Raw genomic sequence first — 26,651 nt, forward strand, 5'->3', positions numbered from 1 at the left:
CCTTTACTTCTAGTTCTAAAACCAGAAAATTTCCAGACATACTTTGGGGATTAACCTCTTTCCAGATATATGGTTGGCAAATACTTTTCCCATCCCATATATTGCTTTTTCATTTTGTTAATTTTTTTTTTTCTGCTGAGCAGAAGATTTTTGGCTTGGTATAGTTCTGCTTATTTATTTTTGCCTTTGTTGCTTTTGGTGTCAAATCCAAAAAGATCATTTCTAAGACCATTGTCAAGGAGCTTACCACCTATGTTTTCTTCCAGGAGCTTTATGGTTTCAGGTCTTACATTCATGTCACTTTTTTTAATTTGATCTTTGTATATGGTATAAGGTAAGGATCCAGTTTCATTCTTTGACATGTGGCTGTCCAGTTTTTCCAACACAATTTATTGAAGAGTCTATCCTTTCCCTGATATATTTTTTGGCTCCTTTGTCAAAAATTAATTGACCACATATGCATGAATTTATTTCCAGGCAAACAAGGGTGAATTGGTAATCCTAGGGATACAAAATGCTTTTTTTTCTTGGTATTTGAGTTTATTTGAAACTGTGTCAAACCCAAAGTCATGCTTTTTTTCTCCCTGGTTATCTCTTAGTACCTATTCCTTCTCTCTATCTCTCTCTCTCTCTCTCTCTCTCTCTCTCTCTCTCTCTCTCCCTTTACTCTTTCCCTTTCCTTCTTGCTTTCACATCACAATACCACTCGTTGTCTGGTTAGAATAACAGGAATGAGTGGTAGAGGGAGCACAAAGCTCTCAGAGTCAGTATACAAACTCTGTTCTGACATAGACCCTAAGAAGTAAGGACAAGAACAATCCCATACCTCCCAGACATCCTCCCTCCCCCAAAAATGTCATTTCTATTACTTCACTACATACCTTTCTATTATATCCTAGGTCTTTCCTAATTGATCCCTCTGTTTTTATTCTTTCCTCTGTTCTATGCTCGATGTAATTAACTGTTTCACTTTATCTCTGATAATTGTGAACCTAAACTGCTCTACTCACATCAGGCCTTCTCTCTCTTCCCTGCTTCCTCCCTTACTCATGTAGCTCTCTAGTTCCACAACTGGTGAAGCATCACTCCAACCTTTGCCTCCATGTTCATAAGGCATTCTCCCCCTGTCTCCTCTCCTTTCCTCCTCTCATACTGAATTAGGGTCAACCCTAGTAACCTTATCTTAATTTGATTCCATTGTAAAAAACCTCATTTCCAAATAAAGTCATATTCACAGGCATGAACCGATGTGGACCTAAGTATATAAATCTCTCTTAGTGACCAAACTGCCTAATTCTGTGTTGCTAAAGATGCACCAATATCATAAAATCTAATTACCAACCAAAGAGTGACAATCTTCATGGAATCCCCCTTTTCCCATTTGCAAGTATTTTACCTAAGGTGAAAATGAGTTCTGTGACCAGCATTTCTTCAACCTTCAGCCCATTCCAACCCTGCAGACCTGCTGGAATTTTTTGATGAACAATTGAGAAATAATAATGAAACCTTTCGAACGGGAATCTTGACTTTGTTAAGATCGGCTATCAATGCTGAGGGTAAGCAAAGGGATGAAGTCACAGTGGTTTATTTTGTGCCAAGAAGAAAACTGAAGCCTATGCATTCTCTAACTCTATTCTATGTCTTTGGGGTGTTTATAGAGGATCACATTCAAGTGAAACTCTGTCTTCTCTGTCATCTACAATCTACTAATTTTAAACAGGCATTTTCAATCACCTCTCTTCTTTCATGATATTTAGAGATATACCTAGGGGAGAAGGACAAGTAGAATTAGAATTTAAAAGATCTAGTAAGCTGGTTAAGTGGCCCAATAAATAGAGAGTAGGTGGGAGGATGCACCCTAGAGATTAGTACATTTAGAAAAGAGCAGAATTTAATGAAATATCATATTTCATTAATGCCAAGAAGCACATACTTTCATGATATTGGAGTGCATCTCATAATTGATACCATCTTTAATTATAATCAGCCACTATAAGGGGTTTTTTGGTACAATATAAAATAATGATGTCTCAAAAGTTGATGATATCTTGGATTCAATACAATATGAATTATATTACATTATAATATTTTTAAAAATTAAGTTAACCCTGGGATTTACTGAAGAATCAGCAGACAAGAAACATAGTCTCACAAAATTTAAAGCTAATCCATTGGGCATGATATATTGAGTCCACTTTGGAACCTAACATTTTAAACAAGACGAAACCAAATACAATAGGGAGCAAAGAGAGCAATTAACATCTTTTAAAAATTGGAAAAGAAGAGAGTAAGAGAAACTGAATAACATGAAATGTTACGGACAAAAGACTTTGCAGTTATGTGCCATAAGTCTAATAGGTTTTCATCACTCCTAGAACATACTGTACTCCTACTGAACCCAGTCTCTTAATTTCTCTCCCTGTCTTTCAGAGCCCAAATTGAGGGATTATATCACTTCAATTGAAAGAACAGTCAAAGTTGTCATGGGCGACCTCAGTATAAAAGTAAGAGAATTAATGGGGACTTTGATTTTTGATGATGTTTTAATGAATTAATGAAATGGTTTTGATTCTTTAAAAATATACTTATGAGATTGCTTTATAAAGAGCTCAGTGATGAATTCTATTTTTAGTAGAATTCCATCTTTCCCTGAAAGATAAACGATATCAAGGTAAATTCTAAAGTACACTCAGTTCAAGGGCTTATTAGTATAAAAAAAGATTTTTGCCTAGAGCATCACAGAGCTATGCTCCTCAAATAGTTTTAAAATTGTTAATTATAAAAATAACATATCTTCCTCCAAAAAAATAATAACCCCTAAACCTGTTTTTTTTTTTTTATTTTAGCTTAGATATCCTATTTTCCAACTAGGAAGCACCTACAGCAAGTCTTGAACATAGTAGGTTGTGCAATATTTCCTGATTATTTGATTAAAGCATTCCATATCAGAAAAGATATATAACTTGTACTGAAACAAATATAAGAAGTAGAAATTATTGTATTTTTTAAATTAAAACCATATTTTGTTTGGATCAAAGTCCTATACAGAAACCAATGAAAATAAGAAAATCCCCCTAAGAGGCTTTGGTCTACAATGATTATAACAAAAGCTATGCAGTAAATAACAAAAATTATGTTAAGCGAACTAAGTCAGTCAGAGAAAGACAAATGCCATATTATTTCACTCATATATAGAATTTTAGAAACAAAACAGATGAACATAAGGGAAAGAAGGAAACAGACTGTTAACTATAGAGAACAAATTGAGGGCTGAAGTGGGGGTGGGTGGGGAAATGGGCTAAATGTGTGATGGGGATTAAGGAGGTCACTTGTTGGGATGAGTACTGGGTGTTACATGTAAGTGATGAATCACTAAATTTTATTCCTGAAACCAATATTACACTACATGTTAACTAACTAGAATTTAAATTAAAAATTGAGGAGCACCTGGGTGGCTCAATCAATTAAGCATCTGACTTCCGCTCAGGTCATGATCTTGCAGTTCATGGGTTCAAGCCTTGTGCTGGGCTCTCTGCTGACAGCTCAGAGCCTGAAGCCTGCTTCATATTATGTGTCTCCCTCTCTCTCTGCCCCTCCCCTACTTGCACTCTGTCTCTCTCTCTCTCAAAAATGAATAAACATTAAAAGTAATTTTTAATTGAAACAAAAAAATAAATAATAAAAAATAGTTAATAAACAGTGGAGTGATTACATATAAAAAACCTTGTCCAGTAAGTGGCCAAGCCAACTGAAAAAGTTGAGCCAACTAAAAGAGTTTAGGGTAGAATAAAAGAGGACAGAAACTTTAAGAAGTCCAGCTCCCCAGGCAAAAATAGAAAATTTGTAACTTTTTTTCTCACTTAGGTAGACTACTAGTACCTTTATGCTAATTGCTAATTGCTACCATGTGGCCTAACTCCTTATTCAAAATTATTCTTTTTTTTCCAACTCTCCATTAAAACACCCATTCAGTAAAGAATTAGATCTGAGCTTTCATTCCTCAGGGAAGCAATCCAATAAGCAAAACTAATTATTTAAACATTGTAATACAGGTTCATAATCCCTTGTTCTAATCCCTGGGGCCAGATATATTTCAGAATTCACAACCTTCCTGATTTCAGAAAAACATTTCTGTGACAGGAGTCACAAACTCATTAATATCTCTGCAAGAGAACATATGCATATTCACACTACATTGAATAAGTAAAGACCATAGTTTTAAAACAGTTCAGTTGAGTTTTGCCACCAAATGAGTTAGTGCCAAACTCAAGAAACAGAATTCCAGTTTCCAGCGTTATTTGGGTTTTGAAATTGTAGGTAAAAGATTGTAGATCTGTAGTTCAACTTGTTATCTTTCATTGAGGATTTTAAAAGCAAGGCAGTGTTTTTTTTAGCCCACAGTACCAAAATTTCATCATCTATAGTAATAGAGGATATGTTTTGGGAACTAGGGAGAAAGATTTTGGCTGTAGAGAGCTTTTCCCAAACATTAAAAAAAAAAAAGCAGAAAACAAAAAAGAGGTGCCTGGGTGGCTCAGCCAGCTAAGCATCCATCCCACTCTTGATCTCAGCTCAGGTCATGATCTCATGTTTCATGACATCAAGCCCCAAGTCAGGCTATGTGCTGACAGCACAGAGCCTGCTTGGGATTCTCTCTCTCCCTCTCTCTTTGCCTCTCCCCTGCTCACGCACTCATGCTCTCTTTCTCTCTCCCTGTCTCTCAAAATAAATAAATAAACACTTAAAAAAAGAAAGAGATGCTTTCCTGTAACCCCTTAAATCATAAACTATAGCTTTCTTCCTCCTCCATCTATTTATAGTACCATCATTCAATTTATACTCCTTTTTGGAAAGGTTCCCACTAAATGATCCATGAAAGTTAAAGGACAGGAGAAGCTAAATTTATATTCTGCCCATTGTAGAAGAATGTTGCAAATACATTTTTCTGATTCTAGGTAAGGAATTCCACTCTCCTCCTTATCCAAACCATGTGTGAAAAATGCTACATCGAAGCCAGGGAAGGATGGCCACTGATTGATTACATCTTCTCCCAGTTTGCCATGTCCAACAAGAATCTGGTATGATGAAGAGGGTGCGGTTTTGAAAGCTACACTGTAACCAGGACAGTTGACTCAACTGGTTTGTTTTTTTTTTAAATGGCTGAGGTTCAATTCAATGACTGATTTAGAAGTTATATTTCAATCTTATCACTTTCATTGAAAGATTTTTCAGCCTTTATTGTTCTCCTCAGTTTTCTTTCACTGATACCACTTTCAACTTATGATAAACCCCAGGTAGGTGAAACTATGGTTTTCCCTAAGGAGGAGACAACTTTCCTCAAAGGCTTGGGACAGGGGTAGAGAAAATGAATTACTTCCGAGAAAACAAGACACATCCACTCTTGCTGCACTGGGGTTGACTTCCTGAAGACCATGTGGGTAAGAACTCTGTGATCTTAGTAAGACCATGACAGCTGAAATTACAGTCCACTCCACTAGGAAGCAGTGTCTTTGAAAATTTTGCCCCAGAGAAAATGGCAAAGGCCTGAGGGAGAGAGAGAACATCTGCAGTTCAAGGATCCTCACAATTTTTGCTTTTCTGCTTTATCCAGCAGTGTGTGTTCTAACCCATTCCTCCAAGGAACACTTTAAAACAGAAATCAGATACTGAAGACCAAGATTGCTGGGTTCCTTGAGCCCCTTAATTTGAGTGACTACATCCTCCACCCCAGAGTCTGAGAACGCATCCAAGTAAGGTCAGAGGGGATCAGCAGGAGGGACTATTAACAAGTCACCTGTTTCATCTTTCTTGAAGGAAAAACCAATGAAACCTAATTCCCATGAGGATGAAAAGGGAGAGAAATCTGTTCGGGAACTAAGCCTTGAGGTCTTAAAAACCCTAGACCCACTGGTCACTGGCATGCCTCAGGTAAGGGGTCTTTTGTCACCACTGACAGTTACTTTGATCATCTTTCTGAAGCTCTGCCCATTTAGGAGTAAAGACAAGAATTTGTCCTTCATGTGTCATCAGCTTTTTGATGCTCTCATGAGAGGAAGTGCATTACCGTGCTCAGTGCCCCAAACATGGTAGTTTCTCAAAAACAGGTGTTGAATTAATTCGTGATCTCTTATATCTGGATAGCCAATGAGAGTTTACAAGCACCTTAATATATTGTTTCTCTTCTTCCCCTAACATATCTAGACATAACAGTAAGTGATGTGTGGAGATATTGATTCAGTGAATGCTAACCTTTTCCCATTCATCTGGGAAGGTGTTGAAAGCACACATTCTCAGACTTCACCTAAGGGTTAAAAATAATCTGCACCTTAAGGGGAATAAGCCTCAGAAGCTGTATTTTCCCTAAGCAAAAATAACCTGAGAAAGGATTAACTGACTAGAAATGCATAGCACAGACAGGAGAAAATCAACAGACCAATTTAAGTGGATCAGAGTTTCATCTAGGATGGCATTTTAAGATGTGGTTCTTGGATTATCTAAAATATTTCTTTAAAATGCAGATCTCCATACCCCAGACCTCCTGAATCAACGTTCTGAGCAAGGGGCCCATGAATCTGCATGCAAATAAGTACCAATATTTCTGATGCATACTAAAGTTTGAAACATTTCAATCTAAAGATAAATGATGAAAAGAAGTCTCAGACCATACTCTTGTGGGCCTGAAATGCCAAATCACTACCTTGTGTTGGATAGCCATTCAAAATTTGAAACAAAAGCTAAACATTTAAAATGATAACTTTAGGGGCACCTGGGTGGCTCAGTTGTTTGAGCATCTGACTTCAGCTCAGGTCATAATCTCGCAGTTCGTGGGTTCAAGCCCCACACTGGGCTCTGTGCTGACAGCTCAGAGCCTGGAGCCTTTTTCAGATTCTGTGTCTTCCTGTCCCTCCACTACTCATGCTCTGTCACCCTGTCTCTCTCTCTCAAAAGTAAATAAACATGAACAATTAAAAAAAATGTTTTTCTTAATGTGTATTTATTTTTGAGACAGAGAGAGACAGAGCACGAGTGGGGAGGGTCAGAGAGAGAGGGAGACACGCAATCTGAAACAGGCTCCAGGCTCTGAGCTGTCAGCACAGAGCCCACGTGGGGCTCGAACTCACGGACCGCGAGATCATGACCTGAGCTGAAGTCAGATGCTTAACCGACTGAGCCACCCAGGTGCCCCTACATTAAAAATTTTTTAAATGATAACTTTAAGAGATGAGTGTATTTACATAAGAATAGATTAAGAGCAAAAAGAGGGAGCTTGAGATCAGCTCCAACTTACAGGAATGGGAGCAGGGTCATGAGAGAAGGAAAGAGATATGGAGGGGCATGGAAGATCTTATAATGATAAAAGGACAGGGCTTGGTGATTAAGTCTGCGTGACAAGACAAAAGGAAGAGTCCATGTTGACACCTAGGTTTCCATCAGGGCAAGGGAGTTTTCCAGAGAACATGAAACAGACTGACTATAGACACAGGTGTTCCAGAATTTCAGAGCAAGAAGGTCAGCACCTGGAGCACAAACAGTAGCAGCAGCCCACTCACTGTCTGTGCCCAATCATCCTCTCTCAGAGCAGTCCATTCCAGTCTTTGAGTTTGGGGATGTATACAACTTATTTTGGGTTGTCACATTGATAAGAGGCTTTGTGGCACTTGGTGAGTGGAGCCCAGGGATGCTAGACTTCCTGCATTTTGTAGAACTCATCTTCACGATGAAGGATTGTCCTGCCCCAAATTCCAGCAGCAAACCCATGCAGAAATGCTGAGTAACACTCACTACAACTAGCACCTGAAAATGAATGTGCTGTGCAGAGATTTTATATGATGACTTCATTTTGATTTGGCCTGAAGAGCAAAAAAAAAAAAAAAAAAAAATAGCAAGTGAGAGAACCTACTCTAAATCAGAGGGCAACACAGAGTGAGGACCAAGGAGAAATCATGGAAAAGAACAAGCAATCCTTGTCTTGTGCCTTGTTTCCACAGGTGCTATGGCCAAGAATCCTGACTTTTGTAGTACCTGCAGAATACACAGGAACTTTGGACTACCTGTTTAATATCATCAGAAGCTTGATTATGGCAGAGGAAAGGAAGAAGAATAATGCACAGGAGTCAACAGCACTTGTCATCTCTACAGGAGCTGGTGCGTACATTCAAAAACAAAGCAAAACACTTCTCTTATGAGATGTTCATTTCCAGAAAGGCTACAGTACCTTGACCATACACCCAACTCCAATCTAAATTTTTCTAGCTGCCACAGCAATAATGAAAATCGCTTTCTCTTTCTAGTGAAACTTCCTTCACCACAACAGCTACTGGCCAGGCTTCTGGTGAGTGAGTTACAAATAACTAATGCTGGCTAAATTTAAGCCAATATAGATCATTGAGTTCTTTTTATTTTAACGTTTATTTATTTTTAAGAGACAGAGAGAGACAGAGTGTGGGGGTGGGGAGGGCAGAGAGAGAGGGAGACACAGAATCCAAAGCAGGCTCCAGGCTCTGAGCTGTCAGCACAGAGCCCGATGTGGGGCTTGAACCCACAAACCGTGAGATCATGACCTGAGCTGAAGTCAGACGCTTAATGGACTGAGTCACCCAGACACTGCATAGATCATTCAGTTCTAAATAAATGTTAATAAAAATTACGCAGCAACTCCAAACCAAAAGAAACACTAGAAAGGCATAATAAATGTTCTGCTAATAACACTCATTAAGATTGCTGGCAAGATTATCTTCTCACTCTGAAATGCTTGTTAAACTTAATTTATTTTAAAATAAGCATAGACTGAATTTGATCCCTAAGTACCATTCAAACAAATTCCACATCTATTATTTAGATTTCCTTCTTTCCCCCATAGATTGGGGAACTTAAATCTAAATCTATTATTTAGATTTCCTTTTTTCCCCCATATGTATCATTTGCTCAAATACCATTTCTACAGGCCCTTAATTAATAAATATATCTAAGTGTTGGTACCCTCCATTTATTTTTGGTTGATGGTTTCTATATATTTTTTCACCTTTATCCTCAGATAAAAATTGTAGAGTATTGTCTAAGTATTAGCTTTGCTCTAAAATAAGTAAGAACAGACTGATGATTTGTTAAGATTGTCTACCGTAGGAATCAAGAGAATCCAGGATAGTGATAAATAGAAAAGGCAAGTAGGACTTTTAAATATACCTCAATTTGATTTGCCTTTTATCTTCCATTTTTTCAGGTAATATCTATGCTTGCCAGTTTAGGGAAATTATGTGGCGCTGGTGCAATAGGACTTCTGAAGATATTGCCTGAAATAATTCACCCAAAATTGGTAGACCTATGGAAAACACGCTTACCTGAGCTCCTGCAGCCTCTGGAAGGTACAAGCATTGGGATCAGGTCTTTATCCAACGAGGCAAGAACACAAAGAAAAAGGCACCACTTCTCTGTCTAAAACCATTATTGCTCATTCTAGGCAGTTAAAACAATGAACTTGATATGAAAGGTAGACAGCTACATTTTTTCCTTGACTCCTTATGTTCTATTTCTCTACCAAATACTTGTACTACAGGAGGATCTGGGGGTAACATTCTTAACAGGAACTCTTACTTTCGCTCTGGTCTTTTCCTTATATTTAGAGAAACTCCTTTTTGGTATTGTTCTAAAAATTTATTACTATTTATGTTAGAATATTAAAATATGGTCACTTCAGTAGTGACTGTTGAAAGTAGCAAAAAGCCTAAATTCTTATCATGGATTGAAGACTTTCTGCCCACCTGACTAGCACTTAAAGTTGGCAACATAGTAAATTACATCTGAAATAACCATCCTGTGTAAAGCTTGAAATGGGGCTCCAGCATCCACTGGGGACCTGGCAAGGGAGAAACAGAGTCCTGAACTTTGTTTTGCAGTTTATTGCATCAATTTCTATTTCTAGGAAAGAACACTAGCATCGTGCTATGGGAAACCATGCTGCTTCAGGTAAGGGGAGCTTCTAGACTAATAGTTCATGATGGGGTGATGAAATCCTCTAGAGTTACCCATCTTCACTATAAAGATCTGGATACCAAAGGACAGCAAACAACATTTCCTTTCCTTAACAAGAGTACTAGAATGTTAGAAGTGATCACTTCAGAAGTACAGTCTTTGTATCACCATAATTTGAACAATAATCTTAAATCTTTGACTTAAGAGTTTCAGATAGTTTTTGAAGATATCACTTACAAATATTTGTGTCTTTCTTAAATCTACTCTAATTTTCAGTTTTTCCTCTCCTTATAATTGCATTCTTTTACTGTTTATATAAAGAAACACAAATCGACATAATTTCCACTTTTATGCTTCTAAATGTAACTGTTTCTTCCTCTTTCTGTTTCTCACCATATTTTTCCTGATTTCTAAAAATTAGAGGGCCACATTACACCATTTTTCCAGAAAAAATCTCTTAGCTATAAATTTGTTGGACCTTTGGAACTGAACAGTGCCACAGACAGTGCCAAATCCCCCAAATGGTAAATTGCAGGTAGGAGTTGGATATTGGCTCTACAGAGAGGATTCTGATTTCAAGAGCCTACAGGAGGTCAAGGGGTTTGTGGGTAGGAAGCTTTTAATCAAGCAGGGTCTCCGTTCATAACCCACCTACATAGAAATTAACTATGGCTTCTTAAGAATCTCAAGTTTTAGTGACCTTTCCACATCACCTCCATGTGCCATCACTGCCCCTTCCAGAATCAGAATCTCTAAGACTGGTTCTTGAGAACTCCATGTTTTAAAGACTCCCACAAGGGATTCTTATCCGGTATGAGATTTGAAAGCAACTACTCTATTCTCCTGGTCCTTAATTCTAGGATCTACCTCTCCTAAATTCATGCTTCTTTTATCTTCCCCCTTCTCTCTCTCAAAATTCCTGCCTTATTTCCCCCCCACTACCATTTTAAAGTAACTTTTCTTACTAGGAGAGAAGGTTCTTTTTCCAGAGGGAAGCCTCGAGAACATTCTTTTCCCTCTTCCAATCTTGGGTGTGCTTCCATTTAGTCTTCTTCTTCCCAAACTGCTTGCATGTGCCTTCTTCTCTTAGACTTCCAAGGCTGTTTAATTTCTTCTCATCAAAGGACCCACTCACTGAATGAGTTCTTATTAAGAAAATACATAGAAATCTTCATTGGTTTTGAAATTAAATGTTCTTTTCTAAGCTTAAAGTAGGGAAAACACAGGAGAAATAATTGGCTTTAGAAATTTCAATGGCCTTTGTTCTCCAAAAAGACAAAAACACAATTTTATGTATTGTTCAATGAAGAAGGGCATGGGTTCAGATGACTGAGGCCCTGGCTCAGAACAATTGGTGAAACCAGGAATATTTAGTTATTAGAGTTGAAGTTAGCAAAATGTACTTGTACATTTAATTGGTCCTTCAAGACATTTTAATTCTTTATTCAAAAAATGTCCCTTTCTCTTAGTATATAATAAAACAAACTAACATTGACAAATGGAGTTTTCCAAATCTGATTAAAACTTTAAAATGTTAACTTTAAGTTTCAGAATGGATTAGTTTCTATTTTAATCCTTTCAGCAATTTTTATTAAGAGGAAAAAGGAAGGCATTTACATGGAGTTGCTTCCACATTCTGTGTAACTTGTTCTTAAAGGGAATTCAGAACATAACAGAATATGGCTATTAAAATAAACTAAGAGGGGTGCCTGGGTGGCGCAGTCGGTTAAGCGTCTGACTTCAGCTCAGGTCATGATCTCCCGATCTGTGAGTTAGAGCCTGGTGTCAGGCTCTGTGCTGACAACTCAAAGCCTGGAGCCTGCTTCAGATTCTGTGTCTCCCTCTCTCTCTGCCCCTCCCCCGCTTGTGCTCTGTCTCTCTCTGTCTCTCAGAATTGAATAAATGTAAAAAAAAAATTTTTAATAAATAAATAAATAAGATAAAATAAGAGGGGGGACCTGGCTGGCTCAGTCTGAGGAATGTGCAACTCTTGATGGCGGGGTTCTGAGTTTGAGCCCCACATTGGGTGCAGACATTCCAAAAAAATAATAATAATAAATAAATAAATAATCTTTAATAAAATAAGAGGAAAACTTCCAAAATGACCAACTTTTTGAATGGGAAAATGAATAATCTCATTCAATATGTATCTATTCTTTGAAAAACTAAGGTAACAAAAAGTACCAAGAAAGTACATTAACCAGTTGTGTTCATATCTAACTTCCACTTCCTGCAACAGTTGCTCAAAGAATCTTTATGGAAGATCAGTGACATAGCCTGGACCATTCAATTGAGTCAAGATTTCAACCAGCAAATGAACAGTTACAGCAACACCTCCCTTGAGAAGGTTGGTTTTTCAACTAAGGGACTTTACTTCCTACTTTATAACCTAAAATGGCTGTTTAACTTCCAATTTGTCTGTACTACCACCAAAAAGAGGGATAAATTACTGGAAAAATGCTATCTTCTCTTCACCACGAATTGGACCAAAAATTATTCATAGGACTGCACCTACTGCAAGGAAAACTGAGTAGTACAATGCCTTTGAGATAAATATGTACCTAGCTGAAATTCAGGTGTTCTGTTTTAAAGAAGGAAGAAAAATAGGTAATGAAGGAAAATAGTAGTCCCTGTCCCAGTACTGATTTAATGTCAGCTTATGTATTGGTGTCCTTTGGGCCAGTTTTGTGAGGCAGGCCACAAGAAACCATCTACTACAATTTAACAAAAACTTAGAACTAAAAGAATGCTCAAAGACTAGATCTTTCCTTCCTCTATTCCCAGATGGCTTCTACCTAACCCTTTGAGTTGTAGTCATCCGTTTCAAAAGGGATTCATTCCAGCTTCTGCTACTTACTACTGGTGTAACTTTAGGTAAATTACTTAACCACTCTGGAGCCTCAGGATATTCATCTAAAATGAAAGTTATACCCTGTTCTGAGGGTTGTAGTGTTATAAGGGTTCAGTGAGATAAAGTATATAAAGTCCCTAGTGAAGTGCCAGGCCCAAGACTTGTGCTCCATAAAAAAGTAGATCAAGGTTATCATTATGGTTATATCATTTCTAATGATATTCCTAAGTCATCAGTTCTAGTATTAAGCATCTATTCCAACAAATTATTTATTATCAACTTCCAACTCTCCTATGCAATATTCAAAGTTCCTCTGATTGATTCTCTAATTTGGGAGAGGACTGATTCTCCAAATTGGTCTAACAAGCCTGCAGACAAACTCATCAGGAATATTTGGTGAGCAATGCCTCATCTTCTCATATACGAACTACCCTTGTGCATCTCATGTAATACCATTCGTCTGATAGCTTCCAGACTTACAAGATGAGTCCAAGGTAGTGGTGGTATGGGTAGACAGAGTAATTCAAGCAATGCGCTGCTTAAATGGCTCTCAGCCATTATACTTAACAACAAGAAAGTAAGAGTATACCAATTAGCTTTAGCTGCATAGCAAACTACCCCTAGTGGCTTAAAATAATAGTTTCCTACTTAGCTTACAATTTTGCAGATTGACAGCTTGGGCTGAGCTCACGGGAGGGGGCAGAGGGCAATCATCTGATATCAACTAGTCTCACTGGCATATACTGGGCATTGGCTGGTCTGTCATGATCTCAACTAGGACAAGTTTCTGATCCTTGTGGTCTCCCATCCTCCAGCAGGCCAGCCCAGGCTTGCTCTCATCATTGTGGTAATGAAGTATACAAAGTCTCTTGAACAGGCACATTATTACTTCTGCCACATTCTATTGGTCAAAGCAAGTCACAAGATAGAGGTGGGATGGAAAGGTTCTGGCTGTTTTTGCAATTGAACACATTTTTCCCCAGTTCTGAGATCCTGATTTCTGGGGTTCTTTGCCAAGTCTCAAAGGAAGAATGCACAATACACCGAATCTGACCAACATCAGCAAAGAAGCAATAAGTCAATATTACTGGGAGGCATCAAGGCCAACCCTTTACACATAAGTCCCCTTCATAATATCATTTTTTTTCTGTAGCATAGGACTTTTGCAGACTCCTTCCTGCCCTTCCTCCAAGGTAGAGTTAAATGCACTCTAGCAGCTTTGGCTCTAATTAATATTTGTTCCCCTGTGGTATACAGTTTTTCTCATTATAGTTCTATTATCATGGGGGACTTTTGCCTGGAAATCCAAGAGTGCAAGGGGTGCTGCATCATCAGATTCTTACTCAGTCAGTTGTCACCTCATGTAGCCCTCTCATCCCTAGTTGGACTGATCTGTACAATTTCTCTTGAATGTCCTAATTTAACTCTATTGGTTACTATTAGTTTTTCCTTCTCTCTAGTGCCATAAGTTCCTTTTGATCCATAATGATGCCTCAATCACTACAATCCTTCAAACCCTACAGAGTCCTTAGAATGAACCTTCAACTCACCAGTTTTCTCTACTGTATGTGACAAGATGGAAATTTTAAATAAGGAGATGGCAATTTGATATTATTGTTTATTTTTTTGAAAGAGAGAGAGAGAGAGAGAGAGAGAGCGCGCGCGCACGTGCGCGTGCGCGTTAGCGGGGGAGGGGCAGAGAGAGAGGGAGACACAGAATCCGAAGCAGGCTCCAGGCTGTCAGCACAGAGCCGGACCCGAGGCTCCAACTCACGGACCATGAGATCATGACCTGAGCCAATGTTGGAAGCTTAACCAACTGAGCCACCCAGGCAATCCTATGATATTATATAGCTGTAGATAATTTTAGTCTTAGAAAACAAATTAAGACTTCATGACTTCATTTTTCTAGCCATTTGGCAAGTATCTCCTCTTGTGAATTTTTTCCTTGTATCTTACCTCCACAATAATATAGATCTATCAATATGTGTACACACACACACACACGTATACATACATACACATACACATATTTACATTCAGGCATGTGTTGTGGTGTTCAAACAGAAGGCACTCTTGGGCTACCCTCTTCCCTCTGCCATAGTTCTAAATCTAATATGGCTTAAATGAACGAGAACAGAAAGTCATGTCTGTCTTGCTTGTCTTTTCTACATCTAGACATTACAGAAGTATCCATGTTAGGGCTAGCATAATGAATCCAACATTCTCATCAACTCAAGGGACGTGGAAGCCACAGAATTATGTCCCACGTGCTCTCTTGCTCTCCCAAACTTGCACTGGGAGTTTTCCCTCTCTAATTCACTCAGAATCCCTTACTAAAAGATATACTATGTACATGAAAGTTCTGTATGTATTTTCTCCTTCACCCTGGACACGTTCTACAGCACCTCTAGACAACTCACCCTACTCCTGAGAGATAATAGTAGAGCTTACAAAGTATTATTTTCAAAACTATATAGATTAAATCTCCTAAACTATAAAGTAAGTTAATATACTTTGAAAGTTGAGAATATCTGATGACATCATCTTTAAATAACTCAGTTTTCACTGAACATGTGTATTTTAAAAGCATTTATTGAGCATTTATTAGCTACCAGGGACTGCACTGAAAGCAATCAATAAGGCCCTCTGTTACCAAAAACTGAAATTCTGAGCACAAAGACAATCAAGAAAATTGAACATTACAGTAGGGAGTAAAAAGGTATTATAATGGCACATCACAAGGCATAGAGGAGTACAGAAGAGCACAGGTAAGGACAGAGCCTGGTGGGGAAGAAAACACTTTCAGGAAGAAATAATACTTGAAGTGCATGTTTAGTAAGTAGTCATTAAGTAACCCAAATTTCTGTCCTTTGGATGACTGTGTAAACTCTTTCCACTTTTCACTGGAGTTTTGCTTTCCAACCGTTAACATTCTGTTCCTTGTTGTCTTTTGTTTTCCAGAAATTTCTTTGGAAAGCTTTGGGAACCACCTTAGCATCCTGCCAAGATACAGATTTTGTAAGCTCACAGATTAAGGAATTTCTCATTGCTCCCAACCAACTAGGAGATCAGCGGCAGGTAGGACTCCTTTCTCTCAATTTGCTCGTGTAATGACGAAAACTAATTCCATTCAGACAACCACTAACAGGTCTTATGACAATGTCTTACTTGCCCAGAATCCATGGACACATTCAAAATAATGCAACAGAATTTTTTCAGAAAATTCTGCTTTTCTGTTTAAATATCAATGTTCCATTATTTTTAAAATTTTAATTCCAGTATACTTAATATACAATGTTATATTAGTTTCAAGTGTACAATGTAGTGCTTATCATGATAAGTGTATTCCTAAACCCCTTCGCTTATGGAACTAAAAAGACCCCAAATAGCCAAAGCAATCTTGAAAAAGGAAAACAAAATTGGAAGCATCAAAATTCTAGACTTCAAGTTATATTACAAATCTGTAGTGATCAAGACAGTATGGTAACCGGCACAAAAAAGACACCTAGAGCAACAGAACAGACTAGAAAACCCAGAAATGAACCGATAATTATATGATCAATTAATCTTCCACAAAGCAGGAAATAATATCCAATAGGAAAAAAAAAAGATACTTTTTCAACAAATGGTTTTGGGAAAACTGGACAGCAACATGCAAAAGAATGAAACTGGACCACTTTCTTATACCATACACAAAAATAAATTCAAAATGGATTAAAGGGGGAGGAGCCATGATGGCGGAACAGCATGGAAGTTTTTTGTGGGTCTTGTGTCCATGAAATACAGCCAGACCAACACTAAACCACCCTGCACAACTAGAAAACTGATCTGAGTATTAACACAACAATCGGCACAATCTGAACCACAGAATTCAGTAGGTACGCTGTGTGGAGAGGTGAACTTGGGGATAGAGAAGCTGCAGAGGGCAAGAAGCTGCTTTTATGTGTGGAGGGAAGACAGAGACGGGGGGTGGGGGGGCAGTGGAGAATACTGGAAAAGCATCCCTCCCCAAAAGCAGCTGGAGAGAAAGTGGAAAATTCTAAACAGCGCAGGGACTCAACTAAAAAGGGAGAAAGGAGAAAGGAGAGGGTTTAAATTCCATTAAGACTGTAAACAGGGAGAGCACAGAGTCTGAAACTCCGCAGCTCCATACCTGGTGGTGCTCTGGTGGGAAAGGTGAATCCCCAGGAGCTGAGTAGGGTCCAGGAGGTTCTCAGGCCACACAGGGAGAAGAGGTTCCACTGCTGGAAAGACATTTGGTAGAGGCTGTGAGGCCACCTGGTCCCAGCAGACCCCGGAGGGCAGCCACATTCGCTGGTGCTGGGGCAATGTTGTTGAGGGTGAAGCCTGGTGCCAGATGTGTGTTGCGATTTTCCATGGTCCCTGAAATGCTGAGGCTACACTGTCTCGCGATTTTTGGGGAGAGGCAGGCTGGCACCTGGCCGCAGTCTTGGGGCACTGGCAACAGCAGCATCCAGCAGGCATTCCTGGGTGCAGCCGACATTCCGCCACTGCTCATTCAGCCATTGCTCAGTGAGACCCTCCCGCAGAGGGGCAGAGCGGGTCAAAGCCGCAGTCCTTCGGAAGTAAGGGGCTGGGGAAAACAGCCGCATCTGAGACAAAGCTCGGGAGAGAGGTACTGCCTGGGGCCTGGTCACGGAGAGTGGAAAAGCGGGGAGTGGAAGAGAGCTGAAGACGGAGGACCGGTGCGCGTTGCTGATCCGGGAGAACAGACTGGGTGGCTGGATGGCGCCATTTTTCACTGCTCCCGCGCATGCGCACCAATGAGCACCGCAACAATCCACCCCAGTAGGCTAGCAGCGCCATCTAGAGGAGAGCAGAGCTGTTGCACCGAGCCCCGCCCAACTGGGCCAACTTTGCTCTTCAAGAACACAAACCTCACCGCCGGCTTAATCTATGGACTATAAACAGCTACATGGACTGACCTCTAGGGGAAAACGAAGGAATTTCAGTCCGACTTCAATCTGTTAGCAGGTTCATCTATTCCATTTTTTTCTCTCTCTCTTTTTCCTTTTTCTCTTTTATAATTCTTTTCTTTTTCTTGAATACAGAAAGAGAAAAAACTCATTTTTATTTTCAATTTTTATTAAAAATATCTGTCTTTAATTTTTATTACCATATTTTTTACTTCTGTGTAAATTTTTTCAAATTCTACTTTACTTCCATCATTTTATTTTAGTCTACTTCAGTGTACTCACCTTTTCAAATTTTCAAACAATTTCCTTTTTTCTTTCTTGTTCTTTTTTTCTCTTTTTTATTTCTTTTCTTTTTCTTGAATGCAGAAAGAGAAAAACTTCATTTTTATTTTCAATTTCTTTTAAAAATATTTTTATTTAATTTTTATTACTATATTTTTTGCTTTTATGTAAATTTTTCCAAATTCTATCTTACTCCCATCATTTTATTTCAGTCTACTACAGTGTATTCACTTTTTCAAATTTTCAAACGATTTCTTTTTTTGTCTTTTCTTTTTTCTTTTTTTTTAATCTTTTTCCTCTTTTTTGTTTCTTTTCTTTTTTCTTAAATACATAAAGTGAAAAAATTCATATTTCTTTTTAATTTTTATTAAAAATATTTTTCTATAATTTTTTTCTACCATATTCTCTACTTTTGTGTATTTTAGTCTACTTTAGTGTATTCATTTTTTCAAATTCTCAAACGATTTCCTTATTTTTTTCTCTCCTCCCCCTTTTTTTTTGTTTGTTTGTTTCTCTAGTCTGTCAAACCACTTTCTACACACAGACCAAAACACACCTAGGATCTAGCATCATCTATTCGATTTTTGTGTGGGTGCGTTTTTAATTTTTAATTTTAATATTTTTTAATTTTAATTTTTTAATTTCAATTTTCTACTTCATTAATTCATTTTCTCCCTTCAAAATGACAAAACGAAAGAATTCACCCCAAAAGACAGAGCAGGAAGTAACGACAGCCAAGGATTTAACCAACACACAGACACAAGCAAGATGTCTGAACCAGAATTTAGAATCACGATAATAAGAATACTAGCTGGAGTCGAAAAAAGATTAGAATCCCTTTCTGCAGGATGAAAGAAGTAAAAAATAGTGAGAATGAAATTAAAAATGCTACAACTGAGCTGCAATCACAGATGGATGCAGTGGTGGCAAGGATGGACAAGGCAGAACAGAGAATCAGCGATATAGAGGACACACTTATAGAGAATAATAAAGCAGAAAAAAAGAGGGAGATTAAGGTAAAAGAGCACGATTTAAGAATTAGAGAAATCAGTGACTCATTAAAAAGGAACAACATCAGAATCATAGGGGTCCCAGAGGAGGAAGAGAGAGAAACAGGGCTAGAAGAGTTATGTGAGCAAATCATAGGGGAAATCTTTCCTAACCTGGGGAAAGAGACAGACATCAAAATCCAGGAAGCACAGAGGACTCCCATTAGATTCAACAAAAACCGACCATCAACAAGGCATATCATAGTTAAATTCACAAAATACTCAGGCAAGGAGAGAATCATGAAAACAGCAAGGGAAAAAAAGTCCCTAACCTACAAGGGAAGACAGATCAGGTTTGCAGCAGACCTATCCACAGAAACTTGGCTGGCCAGAAAGGAGTGGCAGGATGTATTCAGTGTGCTGAATCAGAAAAATATTCAGCTAAGAATTCTTTATCCAGCAAGGCTGCCATTCAAAATAGAAGGAGAGATAAAAAGTTTCCCAGACAAACAAAAATTAAAGGAGTTTGTGACCACTAAACCAGCCCTGCAAGAAATTTTAAGGGGGACTCTCTGAGGGGAGAAAAAAGGAAAAAACAAAATATTAGAAAGGACCAGAGAACACCAACAGAAACCCCACCTCTACAAGCATCATAATGGTAATAAATTCATATCTTTCAGTACTCACTCTAAACGTCAATGGACTCAATGCTCCAATCAAAAGACATAGGGTAACAGAATAGATAAGAAAACAAGACCCATCTATATGCTGTTTACAAGAGGCCCACTTTAGACCTAAAGACACCTACAGATTGAAAATAAGGGAATGGAGAACCATCTGTCATGCTAATGGTCAACAAAAGAAAGCCAGAGTAGCCATACTTATATCAGATAATCTAGACTTTAAAATAAAGACTATATCAAGATATGAAGAAGGGTATTATATCATAATCAAGGGGTCTACAGACCTAACAATTGTAAACATTTATGCACCAAATGTGGGAAAACCCAAATATAAAAATCAATTAATCACAAACATAAAGAAACTCATTGATAGTAATACCATAATAGTAGGAGACTTCAACACCCTACTCACAACAATGGACAGACCATCTAATCAAAAAATCAACAAGGAAACAATGGCTTTGAATGACACATTGGACCAGATGGCCTTAACAGATATATTCAGAAGATTTCATCCTAAGCAATGGAATATGTATTCTTCTCCAGTACACATGGAACATTCTCCAGAATAGACCATATACTGGGACACAAATCAGTCCTAAGTAAATACAAAAAGATCGACATCATACTGTGCATATTTTCAGACCACAATGCTATGAAACTCGAAATCAACCGCAAGAAAAAATTTGGAAAGGTAACAAATACTTGGAGAGTGAAGAACATCCTACTAAAGAATGAATGGGCTAACCAAGCAGTTAAAGAAGAAATTAAATAGTATATGGAAGTCAATGAAAATGATAACACCACAACCCAAAACCTCTGGGATGCAGCAAAGCCGGTCATAAGAGGAAAGTATATAGAAATCCAGGCCTTCCTAAAGGAGGAAGAAACATCCCAGATATACAACCTAACCTTACACCTTAAGGAGCTGGAAAAAGAACAGCAAATAAAACCCAAAACCAGCAGAAGACAGGAAATAATAAAGATTAGAGCAGAAATTAATGCTATAAAAACCAAAAAAACAGTGGAACAGATCAATGAAACCAGAAGCTGGTTATTCGAAAGAATTAACAAAATCGATAAACCACTAGCCAGTTTGATCAAAAAGAAAAAGGAAAGGACCCAAATAAGTAAAATCAAGAATGAAAGAGGAGAAATCACAACCAACACAACAGAAATAAGAATAATAACAAGAGAATATTATGAGCAATTATATGCCAATTAAATGGGCAATCTGGAAGAAATGGACAAATCCCTAGAAACACATACACTACCAAAACTGAAACAGGAAGAAATAGAAAATTTGAACAGACCCAGAACCAGTAAGGATATCGAATTAGTAATAAAAAGTCTGCCAAAAAATAAGAGTCCAGGGCCAGATGGCTTACCAGGGGAATTCTACCAAACATTTAAAGAAGAATTAACGTCTATTCTCTTGAACCTGGCCCAAAAATAGAAATGGAAGGAAAACTTCCAAACTCTTTCCATGAGGCCAGCATTACCTTGATTCCAAAACCAGACACTCCACTAAAAAGGAGAACTATAGACCAATTTCCCTGATGAATATGGATGCAAAAATCCTCAACAAGATATTAGCCAACCGGATCCATCCATACATTAAAAAAATTATTCACCATGACCAAGTGGGATTTATACCTGGGATGCAGGGCTGGTTCAATATCCACAAAACAATTAACGTGATTCATCACATCAATAAAAGAAAGGACAAGAACCATATGATCCTCTCAATAGATGCAGAGAAAGCATTTGACAAAATACAGCATCCTTTCTTGATAAAAACCCTCAAGAAAGTAGGGATAGAAGGAGCATACCTCAAGATCATAAAATCCATATATGAACGACCCAACACTAATATCATCCTCAAGGGGGAAAAACTGAGAGCTTTTCCCTAGGGTCAGGAACAAGACAGGGATGTCCACTCTCACCACTGTTATTCAACTTAGTATTGGAAGTCTTAGCCTCTGCAATCAGACAACACAAAGAAATAAAAGGCAACCGAATCAGCCAGGCGGAGGTCAAACTTTCACTCTTCGCAGGTGACATGATACTCTATATGAAAAACCCAAAAGATTCCACCAAAAAACTGCTAGAATTGATTCATGAATTCATCAAATTTGCAGGATATAAAATCAATGCACAGAAATCGGCTGTATTCCTATTCACCAACAATGAAGCAACAGAAAGAGAAATCAAGGAATCGATCCCATTTACAATTGCACCAAAAACCATAAAATACCTAGGAATAAATCTAACCAAAGAGGTGAAAATTTATACACTGAAAAGTATAGAAAGCTTATGAAAGAAATGGAAGAAGACACAAAAAAATGGAAAAACTTTCCATGCTCCTGGATAGGAAGAACAAATATTGTTAAAATGTCAATACTACCCAAAGCAATCTACATATTCAATGCAATCCCTATCAAAATAACACCAGCATTCTTCACAGAGCTGGAACAAATAACCCTAAAATTTGTATGGAAGCAGAAAAGACCCTGAATAGTCAAACCAATCTTGAAAAAGAAAACCAAAGCAGGAGGCATCACAATGCCAGACTTCAAGCTATACTACAAAGCTGCAATCATCAAGACAGTATGATACTGACACAAGAACAGACACTCAGATCAGTGGAACAGAATAGAGAACCCAGAAATGGACCCACAAACATATAGCCAACTCATCTTTGACAAAGCAGGAATGAATATCCAGTGGAATAAAGATAGTCTCTTCAACAAGTGGTGCTGGGAAAACTGGACAGCGACATGCAGAAGAATGAACCTGGACCACTTTCTTACACCATACACAAAAATAAACTCAAAATGGATGAAAGACCTCAATGTAAGACAGGAAGCCATCAAAATCCTCAAGGAGAATGAAGGCAAAAGCCTCTTTGATCTTGGCTGCAGCACCTTCTTACTCAACACATCTCCAGAGGCAAGGGAAACAAAAGCAAAAATGAACTACTGGGACCTCATCAAAATAAAAAGCTTCTGCACAACAAAGGAAACCATCAGCAAAACTAAAAGGCAACTGACAGAATGGGAGAAGATATTTGCAAATGACGTATCAGATACAGGGTTAGTATCCAAAATCTATAAAGAACTTACCAAACTCAACACCAAAAAACAAATAATCCAGTGAAGAAATGGGCAAAAGACATGAATAGACACTTCTCCAAGGAAGACATCCAGATGGCCAACAGACACATGAAAAAATGCTCAACATCATTCATCATCAGGGAAATACAAATCAAAACTACAATGAGATACCACCTTATACCAGTCAGAATGGCTAACATTAACAACTCAGGCAACAACAGATGTTGGTGAGGATGCGGAGAAAGAAGGTCTTTTGCTTTATTGGTGGGAATGCAAGCTGGTACAGCCACTCTGGAAAACAGTCTGAAGGTTCCTCAAAAAATTAAAAATAGAACTACCCTACAACCCAGCAATTGCACTACTAGGTATTTATCCAAGAGATACAGGTGACTGTTTAGAAGGGATATATGCACCCCCGTGTTTATAGCAGCACTATCAACAATAGCCAAAGTATGGAAAGAGCCCAAATGTCCATTGATGGATGAATGGATAAAGAAGATGTGGTATATATCTACAAAGGAGTATTACTCAGCAATCAAAAAGAATGAAATCTTGCCATTTGCAAGGAAAATGGAAATGGAAATGGAGGATGGAAATGGAGGGTATTATGCTAAGTGAAATTAGTCAATCAGAGAAAGACAAAAATCATATGACTTCACGCATCTGAGGACTTTAAGAGACAAAACAGATGAACATAAGGGAAGGGAAACAAAAATAATATAAAAACAGGACAAAACATAAGAGACTCTTAAATATGGAGAACAAACTGAGGGTTACTGGAGGGGTTGTGGGAGGGGGGATGGGCTAAGTGGGTAAGGGGCATTAAGGAATCTACTCCTGAAGTCATTGTTGCACTATATGCTAATTTGGATGTAAATTTAAAAAAATAAAATTAAAAAAATGGATTAAAGACCTAAATATGAGACAGGAAACGCTTAAAATCCTAGAAGAGAACACAGGCAGTAACCTCTTTGACATCAGCTGTAACAACTTCTTACTACATGGGTCTCCTGAGGCAAGGGAAATAAAAGCAAAAGTGAAACTATTGGGACTACATCAAAATAAAAAGCTTCTGCTTAGCAAAGGAAACAATCAACAAAAGTAAAATACAACCCACAGAATGGGAGAAGATATTCACTAATGACATATCTGATAATGGGTTCGTATCCAAAATATATAAAGAACTTATAAACTTATAAAACTCAATACCCCCAAAAAACAAATAATTCAGTTCAAAAATGGGCAGAAGACATGAAAAGACATTTCTCCAAAGGAGACATCCAGATGGCCAACAAACACATGAAAAGATGCTCAACATCACTCAGCAATCATCAAGGAAATGCAAATCAAAACTACAATGAGATATCACCTCATGCCTGTAAGAAAGTCTAAAATTAACGATACAGGAAACCACAGGTGTTGGCGAGGATGTGGAGAAAGGGGAACCCTTCTGCACTATTGGTGGGAATGCAAACTGGTGCAGCCACTGTGGAAAACAGTGTGGAGCTTCCTCAAAACGTTAAAAACAGAACTACTCTATGATCCAGTAATTGCATTGGGTGTTTACCCAAAAAATACAAAAATAATAATTAGAAGTGATCCATGCACCCTGATGCTTATAGCAGCATTATTAACAATAAGCCAAATTATGGAAATAACCCAAATGTCTATCTGATGAATGGATAAAGAAGATTTGGTATATATACATAATGGAACACTACTCAGTCATAAAAAAAAATGAAATCTTGCCATTTGCAGGAAGGTGGATGGAGCTAGAGAGTATAATCTTAAGCAAAATAAGTCAGTCAGAGAAGACAAATACTATTGGGTTTCACTCATATGTGGAATTTAAGAAACAACAACAAAAAACATGGGGGGTGGGGGGAAGAGAAGCAAACCAAGAAATAGACTTAACTATAAAGAACAAACTGATGGTTACCAGAGAGGAGGTGGGGGGTGGGGTGGGTTAAATAGGTGATGGGGATTAACAGGGCACTTATAGGGGCACCTGGGTGGCTCAGTCGGTTAAGCATCCGACTTCGGCTCAGGTCATGATCTCGCAGTCCATGAGCTCGAGCCCCGCGTCAGGCTCTGTGCTGACAGCTCAGAGCCTGGAGCCTGCTTTGGACTCTGTGTCTCCCTCTCTCTCTGACCTGTCTCTGTCTCTCTCTGTCTCAAAATATGCTCTGTCTCTCTCTGTCTCAAAAATAAATAACCATTAAAAAAAATTAAAAAAAAAAAAAAGAGGGCACTTATAGTAATGAGCACCAGGTGTTGTATGTAAGTGTTGAAGCACCAAATTATACACCTGAAACTAATATTACACTGTATGTTAACCAACTGGAATTTAAATTATATATATATATATATATATATATAAAATATATATATATATATATAAAAGCCCAATATATATATATAATTATTTCGATGTAGTCCTAATAGCTTATTTGTGCTTTTGTTTCCCTTGCCTCAGGAAATAAACCAAGAAAAATGTTGCTATGACCGAAATCAGAGAAGTTACTGTCTATGCTCTACTCTGAGATTTTTATGGTTCCAGGTCTCACATTTAAGTCCTTAATCCATTTTGACTTATTTTTGTATATGGTGTAAGAAGGTGGTCCAGTTTCACTTTTTTGTAGGTAGCTGTCCAGTTTTCACAGCATCATTCTTGCCTCCTTTATCAAAGATTAATTGACCATATAATCAAGGGTTCATTTCTGGGCTCTCTGTTCTGTTGATCTATGTGTCTATATTTTGATACTACAGCTTTGTAGTATATCTTGAAATCTAGGATTGTGATACCTCCAGTATTATAACTTCTTTTTCTTTTTTTTTTTTTTAATGTTTGTGTATGCATTTGACAGAGAGCATGAGCAAGTGAGGGGAGGGGCAGAGAGAGAAGAGAGAGAATCCCAAGCAGTCCTAACGTGGGGCTCAATCCCACAAACCATGAGATCATGACCTAAACTGAAACCAAGAGTCAGAAGCTCAACTGACTGAGCCACCCAAGGGCCCCAGTTTTATACTTCTTTTTCAGGATTGCTTTCGCTATTCAGGGTCTTTTGTAGCTCCATACAATTTTTTTTTGAAGTTTAGTATCTTTTATAGACACGGGACAACTGTGAAATAAGCATAGGTTCTTTTAATTTGTTAATGTTTATTTATTTATTTTGACAGAGAGGCAGAGAACATGATGAGTGGGGGAGGGTCAGAGAGAGAGAGAATCCCAAACAGGCTCCGTGCTGTCAGCACAGAGCCTGATGTGGGGCTCGATCTCACAAACCATGAGATCAAGACCAGAGTTGAAATCAAGAGTTGCAGGCTTAACTGACTGAGCCACCCAGGCACTCCTGTAGTTCCAATACAAATGTTAAGGTTATTTGTTCTAGTTCTGTGAAACATGCTATTGGTATTTTGATAGGGATTTCATTAAGTCTGTAGATGACTTTGGGTAATGTGGACATTTTAACAATATTTGTTCTTCCAATCTATGAGGATGGAATAGCTTCCCATTTGTGCTGTCTTCAATTTCTTTCATCAGTGTTATAGTTTTCAGAGTGCATGTCTTACATGTCCTTAGTTAAGTTTGTTCCTAGGTGTTTTATTATTTTTGGTGCAATTGTAAATGGAATTGTTCTCTTAATTTCTCTTTCTGCTACTTCATTATTAGTGTGTAGAAATGCAACAGATTTCTCTATACTGTTTTTGTGTCCTGTGACCTTACTGAATGCATTTACCATTTCCAGTAGTTTTTTGGTAGTCTTTAGGATTTTCTATGCATACCATCATGTCGTCTGCAAATAGTGAAAATTTTATTT

General features: G+C 38.0%; 1 protein-coding gene across 5 annotated transcripts in view; it reads left to right on the forward strand.

Annotated features, from left to right (window-relative positions):
• MROH2B (maestro heat like repeat family member 2B) overlaps positions 1–26,651 on the forward strand; it is a 72,400-nt gene that overhangs the window by 12,852 nt on the left and 32,897 nt on the right. For all 5 annotated transcript variants that reach the window (XM_042995890.1, XM_007095436.2, XM_042995864.1 and 2 more), the window contains 10 exons: positions 1,443–1,556; positions 2,431–2,504; positions 4,956–5,078; positions 5,815–5,928; positions 7,989–8,145; positions 8,292–8,332; positions 9,221–9,362; positions 9,920–9,963; positions 12,209–12,316; positions 15,785–15,901. In XM_042995890.1, the coding sequence (XP_042851824.1) occupies positions 1,443–1,556; positions 2,431–2,504; positions 4,956–5,078; positions 5,815–5,928; positions 7,989–8,145; positions 8,292–8,332; positions 9,221–9,362; positions 9,920–9,963; positions 12,209–12,316; positions 15,785–15,901 (1,034 nt within the window). The remainder of the gene's footprint in view (positions 1–1,442; positions 1,557–2,430; positions 2,505–4,955; positions 5,079–5,814; positions 5,929–7,988; positions 8,146–8,291; positions 8,333–9,220; positions 9,363–9,919; positions 9,964–12,208; positions 12,317–15,784; positions 15,902–26,651) is intronic.

This window comes from Panthera tigris, chromosome A1 (genome assembly GCF_018350195.1).
Source record: "Panthera tigris isolate Pti1 chromosome A1, P.tigris_Pti1_mat1.1, whole genome shotgun sequence".
NCBI lineage: Eukaryota > Metazoa > Chordata > Mammalia > Carnivora > Felidae > Panthera > Panthera tigris.